At 48.5% G+C, this 9,379-nt stretch overlaps 2 protein-coding genes across 2 annotated transcripts; one reads left to right on the plus strand and one right to left on the minus strand.

The window, feature by feature from the left end:
* Positions 1-1,826, plus strand: JTB (jumping translocation breakpoint). The gene is made up of 5 exons (XM_007948558.1): positions 1-83; positions 238-275; positions 494-576; positions 1,198-1,277; positions 1,670-1,826. The coding sequence occupies exons 1-5, from the start codon at positions 1-3 to the stop codon at positions 1,824-1,826; spliced, it is 441 nt and encodes a 146-aa protein (XP_007946749.1).
* Positions 1,827-2,581: 755 nt separating this feature from the next.
* Positions 2,582-7,220, minus strand: CREB3L4 (cAMP responsive element binding protein 3 like 4). Its single transcript, XM_007948559.1, has 9 exons — positions 7,047-7,220; positions 6,364-6,610; positions 6,086-6,207; positions 3,825-3,917; positions 3,583-3,689; positions 3,389-3,457; positions 3,177-3,261; positions 2,908-3,004; positions 2,582-2,775 (listed from the first exon to the last, which is right to left on the minus strand). Exons 1-9 carry the CDS (start codon positions 7,218-7,220, stop codon positions 2,582-2,584), a joined length of 1,188 nt encoding a protein of 395 aa, XP_007946750.1.
* Between the last annotated feature and the right edge of the window lie 2,159 nt (positions 7,221-9,379).

Genomic DNA, 9,379 nt, shown 5'->3' on the forward strand with positions numbered 1-9,379 from the left:
ATGCCTGCGGGCGCGGGGAGGCGTGGCCTCCCCCAGGGCCTCAGTCTTTGGTGGCTGCTCTGCGCTTTCGCCTTAAAGTTCTGGTAAGGAGGAGCTGAGAGGAGGGAGGGGAAAAGAGCCGGATCGTCCCCGCCCCGGGGATGGGAAGGACTGTGTCTTTGGGCCGCGGGGGTAGGGGCTCTCAGTTTCTGCTTCTGACTTACGCTCCTCCCTTCCCTTCTCCCTTACATCCTGCAGCCACGCAGAGTCTCCAGTTCTGGAGGAGAAGCAATCAGGTTAGTGATGGCCTGGGAACCCGACGCCCACCATAGGTTTTTTTTTTTTTTTTTTTCTTTCTTTCTTTTACATCCGCTTATTTACCAAAAGCACAGGTGAAAAAGGGCAGCACCGCAGCAAATGAGGGCATTTGCTGTGCTGGGTGGATGAATGGGTAGTGCCTTTGAGAGGAGTATTCTCTGAATGGCCCAGGGCTGGTATTTCTTTCTCCTTTTAGTGAGCATCTCAAACTTGCGGTGCTGGCAGGTAGAAGAGTTTGTGATAGCAGAAGAGTGTGCCCCATGTTCTAATTTCCAGGCTGTGAGTATCTGTTTTGTCTCCCCTATTTCTCACATCTAGCCAACCCCCAAGGCTTATTAAGTATGCCTTTGAATTGTCCTTTATCCTTTCTCCTTGCAGTCTCAAGATATGTCCAAATCTGAACTTGTCTTCCTCCTGAAAATGTGCCCCTTTCTTTCCAAACTAATGACATTATTTGGAGCTCTGTTGGCACAGCACGGAAGGCCACTTGACTGCTAACCAGAAGTTGGTGGTTCAAACCCACCAGCTGCTGCACGGAAGGATGATTAGGGTGATCTACTTCTGTAAAGATGTACCACCTTGGAAACTCAATGGGGATTACTATGAAGCCGATTGGAAGGCGGTGGGGAATGACATTATTCAGCTGATAACCATGTTCTGTTCATTTTTAATCCTGCAGGCTCTATAATTTGTTCCTTCCTTTTCTAGAGTATTGCCCCTGAAGTAAAACACATTCCTAATCATGTACCCACCACTTCCACCATCCCCATCAGAACTCTTCCTAATACTCTGTTGCCTATCAGTTCTGAGCCACCGCACCTGGGTATCTTCCCCTTCTGAATGGCAGCCTTTCTGCTTCTCCTTGCTGCCCTTTCCTAACATGTCCTTTTCCCCTTGCAGAAAACCATCCCTGAGTGCAGCTCCACAGGCTATGTGGAGAAAATCACATGCAGCTCATCTAAAAGGAATGAATTCAAAAGGCAAGTGTTGCTTCTCTTCCCTCAGAACCTCTTGAGATCACCTCTGCTCCTCTAACTTTAGGAAGATGGTCCCACCTCTTCTAGTCTTGAGGTAGCATAGCATATTGGGAAAAGGAGAAATTTGGAGTCCAATTACTTGAACACATGTTCCAGCCCTACTTCTTAGCACTGTGATATTGGTCATCGTTTCTCATCAGTAAAATCAGTTAATGCTATCTCTGCTTGCCTCACCATTGAATAAATGAAATTATATTTTTGAGAGGGATTTATGTACTCTGGTCTCTTTTCCTCTTGGGTATATCTTGATTAGACTAAAGGGGAAGGGATATTGCTGGGGGGTGGGGGGAGCTGGATGGCCTTTTCTAGAAATAACTGTTCCTTCCTGCCCTCAGCTGCCGTTCAGCGGTGATGGAACAACATTTATTCTGGAAATTTGAAGGGACTGTCATGGGTGTGGCCTTGGTCTTCGCTTGCCTTGTCATCGTTCGTCAACGACTATTGGACAGGAAGGCTTTGGAAAAGGTCCGGAAGCAAATCGAATCCATATAGCCATATTCCACCCTTTTATCTGAGGTCTCAGAGACTCCACCTCAGGGTAGAATGGACTGACTTGTGCCCCTGGTTCTTCGGAACCTTTTCTTTCCCCATCTTTTTCTTCCAGATAATTAAAGAACAGAATAAAAAGAGTAAAATAGTTTATTGCCTTCCCTGCTGCCATTTGGTTTGAGGCAGGAAGTTATGGGAGGTAAGAGGGAAAGGGGTGGCAGCTTTAGGCCCTAGTTTACCAAGTACCTATACTCCCTCTCTCTGTTGTTATTGCTGTTGAGTCAGCTCTGACTCATAGCGCCCCCTCCTTGGGTTTCCAAGGCGGTATCACTATGGAAGTATATTGACCAACCTTCCTTCCAAGGAGTGGCTGGTGGGTTTGAACCACCAGCCTTCTGGTTAGCAGTCAAGTGCCTTAGGCACTACGCTACCAAAGCTCCTACTCGCTACCAAAGCTCCTACTCCCTCTCTAATACTATTTAAAACTTCCTGGATACAGTTTCAGCTTATTCAGTTTATTTATCAGCCAAAACTTCTGTTTTCCCTCAACCCTCTCCCCCAAGAAGAAATAAAGTCAGATACATAACAATAGTCTTTGAGGTACCCTCCTCACATAAGCAGTCCTGAAGTGATTCAGACCCCTGAGGGCAAAGACCCCTGAGTGGGAATCCCAGGAGGCCACAGAACCATAGAGGAGCCCTGGAATCCTTATTGTGATTGGGAAGTGGGCCAAGAAGGAGGATGGTCCCTGCTCCAGCTCATATCTCATCTGCATACAGCACAGTTCTGAGGAGCCTGCTGGAGCCTGTCTGTCCTCCCATCTTCTCAAGCTGTGTACTTGTTGAGCTGTTTGCACCCTTTGCCCCAGGTGGCTTGTCCAGTCTGGTGTCTACCAACAGAGTCTCCAGATTTTCTGGCATGTCCTTGTGGGTCAGGATAGTTCTGGAAATCACTGTGGGTAAAGGAAAAAAAGGCAGTAGTAGAATGCTCCACTGGGTCCCAAGACCTCCTTTCTGCTGCTTCTGTTCTGTGGTGAACAAAGCCCCACTTGCTCACCAGGAGTCCTCCCTGCCCTTGTTTGTACCTCCATGAGGCTGATAATCTTCAGGCCCAGCTTCTGGGAGCCTCTGAAAAGGGCTGAAGCTTGGCAGGATGATGAGAGCCAGGGAAAAAAGAATGATCTGGAAAGAAGCAAGACATTTGGGCTGTGGAGACAGTAAAGAAAGGGAGCAGAGGGCAGAGTGAATGGAGGGAGTTGGGACTCATCAGGGATGGGAAGACAGGTGTGGCTGGGGTTTGTGAGTATCAGGATGGGAGTGTTGGGGAGATGGGAAGTAGATAGACTTATGGTACCAGAACACAAGTACTGGTCTGGGCAGCTTTGTTGGAGGTTTGAGTAATGAGCGTCTGCAGCTGGCGGAGCTGAGCCATTAGGGAGCTGGGAAAGAAGGAATGAAGAGTCAGTATGTCTCAGGAACCAACACCAAAGAATGGGACCCCAGTGTGCTGTGCTCCTCACCCTAGCACCCATACTCATCACTCATGCACACTAGGCTTTTACTCACATGTTGTGTCTCTCCAGCTCCTGCACTTTTTTCTGTAGTTCCTGGTTCTGTGCAGAACAGGTAGCCACCCTATGGGGTGTAGAAAGATGGGACAAAACCCAGCAATCACATGTGACCCTGACCTTGTCTGTCTGGGTGGGGAAAGGGGTACACCTTTGGCCCCCAGGAAGCCAGAAATATGAGCTCAAGCATACCTGCTCTCTAGCCCATCAATGTACTCTTTCTTCCTCCGTCGACTGTCCTGAGCCGACTGCTTGTTACGGATTTTCCTTCTGACCTTCTTGAGGACTCTCTCCTCTGCCTGAAGGCCCACAGTGTTACAGTCCTGGGTCCTTTAACTCCCCAAATTCCCTCACACTTCTCTGGAATCCTGGCCCCTAAGAAGCCAGGCAGGGCTTTGGCTTGGGATATCTTTTTTGGGAAGGAAACATGTTACCTTGGTGAGGGGCAGGTGAGAGGGCAGGGAGACTCCTTCTTGCCCCAGCAGATGCTTCTCCTCATCTGTCAGGAACAAGGTTTGACATGGGAGCTGGTGGGAGACAAGAGAGATGAAAATGGGAAGAGGGTCATCTCATATTCAGCACCCAAGCTGCTCCAAGGGGAGCCTGCCTTCTGAAGCGTATTTCCGTTTGCACTGGAGAATAACTACCGCGCAGCACCTAAGGCATTTGACTGCTAAGCAGAAGGTTGGTGCTTCAGACCCACCAAACGTTCCATGGAAGGAAGATGAGGCAATCTACTTCTGAAAAAATTTACTGCCTTGGAAACCTAAAGGGGGTCACTATGAATAGTAGGTTTGGTTTTTCTGGTGAGGTGAGGTGAGCAACAGACTTTTAATTCAGACTCCAATGTCATGCCAGCCTCTGAATCTTCACCACCTCAAGCCAAATAGCCCTGAGGCTGACACGGGAAAGAAGGTGGTGGTTTTGTCATATCCTTTGTTCACAGACTCAGGACCTTGGCATGGTGAGTAAGCCAGGGGGGCCTGCTCTGGTCTGAGTCTACCAAAATCTTAGGGGCTTCTGAAAAGGACCTGAAAAAACTCACTGAGGTAGAATTTGCTTAATCTTACAACAGGTAAATGATACCTTTTCAGCCACTAACTTCCATTTGGCAAGTGTGTTGTCTGATCCCCCACTAACCACAGGGAGCTCGCCTAGGCACTGGCCCATTCTGCCCTAGGGTTTGGGCCTTAGTTTGAAGACTGAGGCTCTGCCCCCATTTCAGACAAGGAACTCCTCTAGGGCAGCCTGACTGAACAGCTCACAGCAAACTATTCAGGGGAGAACAGATGGCTTCTAGAAGCTCTGGTAGCCTAGTGGCTAAGACACTTGACTGCTAACCAGAAGGCTGGCGTTTCAAACCCACCAGCCACTCCTCGGAAAGAAGATGGGCCAATCTACTTCTGTAGTGATACTGCCTCGGAAACCCAAGGAGGGCTCGCTGTGAGTTGGGTCCGACTCGAAGGCACACAACAACAGATGGCTTCTAGGAGCTCGGGTGGCATAGTGCCTAAGGCATTTGACTGCTAATCAGAAGGCTGGTGGTTCAAACCTACCAGCCACTCCTCGGAAGGAAGACTGGGCAATCTACTTTTGTAGTGATACAGCCTTGGATAACCAAGGAGGGGTCACTATGAGTCAGATCCAACTCGACAGCATTGAGTTTGGTTTTTGGTTTTAGATAGCTTCTGGGATTAACTTGAGCCCACCAACTGAGTCACTTGCCTTTCTAACTAATACATATTTTTTGTAAGATTTATGCTTTACTTTGTGACTTGAGAAAAAACTGCTTTGGCTTTTGCCTCCTGATGGTCTTTGGCTCTTAGCTAAACATTTTCTTCTATCTCTATCTTTTCCTGCTCCCTTCTTTCTCCTCCATCTGTTTGGTGAAAATATTATAGGGATGTTCTTCCCAAACCATGTAATTAAAATTTCAGAATGAAGCCTAGAGGGTTTCGTTTAAAAAAACAACAAACTCTCCCAGTGTTTCTGATGCACACTCAAGCTTAAAAGCATCTGACTTTTTAAAGTCCCTCAACCTAACATTCTAGGATTCTAAGATGCTTGGCTTCTTGTCCCAGCTTCACTACAGATTTTCAGGAAGGGCAGAACTTGTTTCCTGCCTTTTGGGCACAAGGACTACTTTCCAGGGTGAAGGGAAAGCACAGCCCCCTCTCCACCCTCACTACAAGAACAGCCTTGGGAAAGTATCTAAGGTGGTTAGTTGTACCCTGGTCACTTGGTTACCTTGTAGCCCTAGCCAGTGGGTGCCTGCTGGAGCAACTGTTTCATTGTTGCAGTTGCTTCTCCTCCTTCACTCTGTGACCAGCAACCAGCTGGATTCCCAGAGGACCTGTCCCATTTCTATGTCCTGATAAGTTGACACCATGGCTCTGGCTAAGCACACAGTGTACACAAGGTCTGGGCTTTCTTCTGAGCCCTGTCCCCAGATTCCCTCATCCCACCTTCTTAATTGAGTCATCATCACCTTACTCCCAAAGGCTTCTGTTTCCCTTGTCCTTTCCTGCTTCTAACGTTGCCAATGTCTCCCTAGTCTTCAGGTTTTATACCACAGAAATTGGGGCAAATCTGAGTTCACCATCAGTTTTCCCCTCTATCATCCCCTCTCCCTCATCCGTGTTGGTATATATGTGTATATCAGGGGGCACTAGATACAGCTGATCCCAAGACTCACCAGCGTTGCAGGAGGCACCGGGGCTATGGTGGCTGCTCTGGGCAGGATGTGGGCATGAGCATCAAGAGGCAGCTCACTGACCATGCAAGCATCAGGCATCATAAATGGGGAGCTCCACTGATCTGAGAGAGACACAGGTGGCTAGGGGGAAAGAGTTGGAGGATACACCCTAATGGCAGCAGGGCCTGGGTAGTGGCACAGGTTGGGGAAACCCCCTTAATCTCAGGGCCAAAACGGGACCTGAAATATGTCATCCCCTTCCCACAGTGAGCACTCACTTAGCTGGATGGAAATGAGCCCAACAGCCGGCCCAGCTTCCCCCTGCATGGTCTCCAGGGCCCCTGGCTCATAGACAACTTCATAGAGGGCAGGTGAACTGGAGGCCTTAGGGGCGGGGGGACTGTCTGGATGGCCAGGGTCCTCAGAGATGCCACTGTCACTGCCAAGAGATGCTTCTGAGCAGTACACCTCATTGGGATCAATGAAAAGCTTCAGGAAGTCTTCAGGCTCACTCTCTTGAAGACCCTACAATAGGAGAGAATATGTGTGTATAGGGAAGAATTTTCGAAGTCCTACCAGGTCCTACCTGGTGGCACAATGGTTAAGAACTCAGTTACTAACTGAAACGTTGAGGTTCAAACCCACCAGCTGTTCCCTGGGAAAAGTCGTGGCGGTCTGCCTCCATAAAGATTTACAGCCTTGGAAACTCTATGAGATAGTTCAATTTTATAGGGTCACTCTCAGTGGGAATCGACTGGATGGCAACAGGAAACCGGACACCAAACCTAGATCCCTCATGCTTCAGTTTCCATCTCTTCTGTCCTTGAACATGGGAATAGTTACAACTCGCTATTTTGGGGGCTCTTCCCACCTCTGTCCAAGTGAATGCCAACGCCTCTTGGGGCTTTCAATCACAGAATTGTGTCTCAACCCCACCCACAGCCCTATCCATCACACTCACATAATCATGGCCCCCACTGGACTCCCAGCCTTGCAGCCCCTGTTCTTGTAATCTAGTCACTGTGACTTCTGGAGGGGGACAGTGGGGTCCCAGTTCCAGGAAGGATCCTGTTGAGAAGACATCTTCTGGGGGCTCCAGCCACAGGTCCAGCAAGTCAGAGTTTCCGAGGTTCATCCTTCTGCAGGGAGGAGTGTATGTGTTGGGGAGGGGAGGGAGAACTGAAGAAGGATAATGGCCCCCACTCCAGCTTCTAGGTTCCTCACATTCCCTCCTCCGTTATCCCCCTTCCTCACCTGCCCAGTCCCTCACCTGTCACCCGGAGATCTCGTTTCCGGCCTTATCTCTCCGGTTCAGACGAATGGGCCCCCTTGGGTATTACCTGTTCGGAAGAGAGCCCAGCCCTGCCAAGCCAGCCTAGCCCGCTGACAGCCTCAAACAGTACACCTTTTCTTTCCACCAGGATCTCGTATCCTGGACCTGCCCTGCCAAACCCCGCCCCCAGCCTTACACCGGGAAAGTGGGTTGCACCTAGCCAGTAGTTACGATAGAGGCGCTGTATCTGGGAGTAGGGGATTAAGAGGCTGAAGGTGCACAAACCGGATCTAAGGAATACATAGGTAGCCACGCCCTTTCTGCCTCAGTTTCTCCTGTTGTTGTTGTTATGTGCCGTCGAGTCGGCCCCGACTCATAGCGACCCCTCCTTGGGTTTCCGAGTCAGTATCACTACGGAAGTAGGATTGCCCAACCTTCCTTCCGAGGAGTGGCTGGTGGGTTTGAACCACCAGCCTTCTGGTTTCTCCTAGCGATAGTAAATCTTTTTGAGGGCTCCTCAGAGAAGGGAGAAATGGCTGTGGCTGAAGCAAAGGACGCCTGAGTGCCTGTTCTCTGGGCATCGCTTTTACAACAGAGAGACCGCAGCAGAGCAGAAAACAAAAGAGAGTCAAAAGACTTGTCTAAGATTTACCCAGGAGGCTTCCTGCCTAGCCGCCTATAGGTTTTGAGGGGCAGGGCATAGAGCCAATGGAATTACCTTCCCAAGACAGGCTCTGCCCTAACTGGTCAGAATAGACTGTCAGAGAGGGAGGCAGGCAAATCGGGCGGGAGTACTTATTTGTCAGGCGGGGATTGGGCTCCGCGGGACCAAAGGGAGGGGTTAGAGTCGAAAACTAAGTTGTACGGAAGTTGGAGAAAAGTTGCGAGAATATGGGTGGGAGAGGGCTGGTTTCGTTTTGTTTACCACGTGACTGCGAAGCCAGGTTACTCAAAAAACCAAACTCACTGTTGTGGAGTCGGATCCGACACAAAGTGACCCCTCCTTGATTTCCGAGGGCACATAACAACAACAACAACAAATCTCTACGGAAGTAGATTGCTTAATCTTCCTTCCGAGGAGTGGTTGGTGGGTTTGAACCGCCAGCCTTCTGGTTAGTAGTCAAATATCTTAGGCACTAGGCCACTGTTCAGGCACGGACTAATCAGTTAACCCAAATTATGCAAGAGCGTTAACTCAGCGGCGCAAAATCGGGCAACTGAGGTGTCCGAGTCTGTAGTCTGGATTATGCTCCTGGTAAAATATAGCAGTTGTATATGCAGACATAATCTCGTTTAATTGTGGGTTGCAGATCCTGCGTTTTTCACAAATTTAAGATTTGTGGCTTCCCTGCATGGAGCAAGTATATGGGCGCCACTTTTCCAACAATATGGGCTCACTTCTTGTGTCTGTCACATTTTGGTAATTCTCACACTATTTCAGACTTTTTCATAATGCTACTCCACACTTAATAAACTACAATATAGTGTAAGAGTAATTTTTATATGCATTGGGAAAGAAAAAAATCGTATGACTTGCCTTATTGCGATATTGGCTTTATTGCAGTGGTCTGGAACTGAACCCACAGTCTCCTAGATATGCTTGCGTACACTCACTATTAAGTAACAGAGACACAAAACCAAACCAGCCTAAGGCAAGAAAGGGAAATCAAAGGCATCCAAATTGGTAAGGAAGCAGTAAAACTATTCCTATTTGCTGATGATATGATCCTATACATAGAAAACTGAAGAGACTTGGCAAAAAACTACTAGAACTAATTGAGAGATTTAGCATAGTAGTGGGATATAAGATCAACATACAAAAAATCAGATGGATTCTTCTACATCAGCAAAGATTGCTGAAAAGGAAATAAGGAAATGAATATCATTTACTATAGCTACCAAAAATAAATAAAATACTTGGGAATAAATCTCACTAGGGACACAAAGGGAGCTCTGGTAGCATAGTGGCTAAGGCACTTGACTGCTCACGAGAAGGCTGGTGGTTCAAACCCACCAGCCAC

Source organism: Orycteropus afer, unplaced genomic scaffold (genome assembly GCF_000298275.1).
Source record: "Orycteropus afer afer isolate SDZICR_OR568_19922 unplaced genomic scaffold, OryAfe1.0 scaffold00217, whole genome shotgun sequence".
NCBI classification, from domain to species: Eukaryota; Metazoa; Chordata; class Mammalia; order Tubulidentata; family Orycteropodidae; genus Orycteropus; species Orycteropus afer.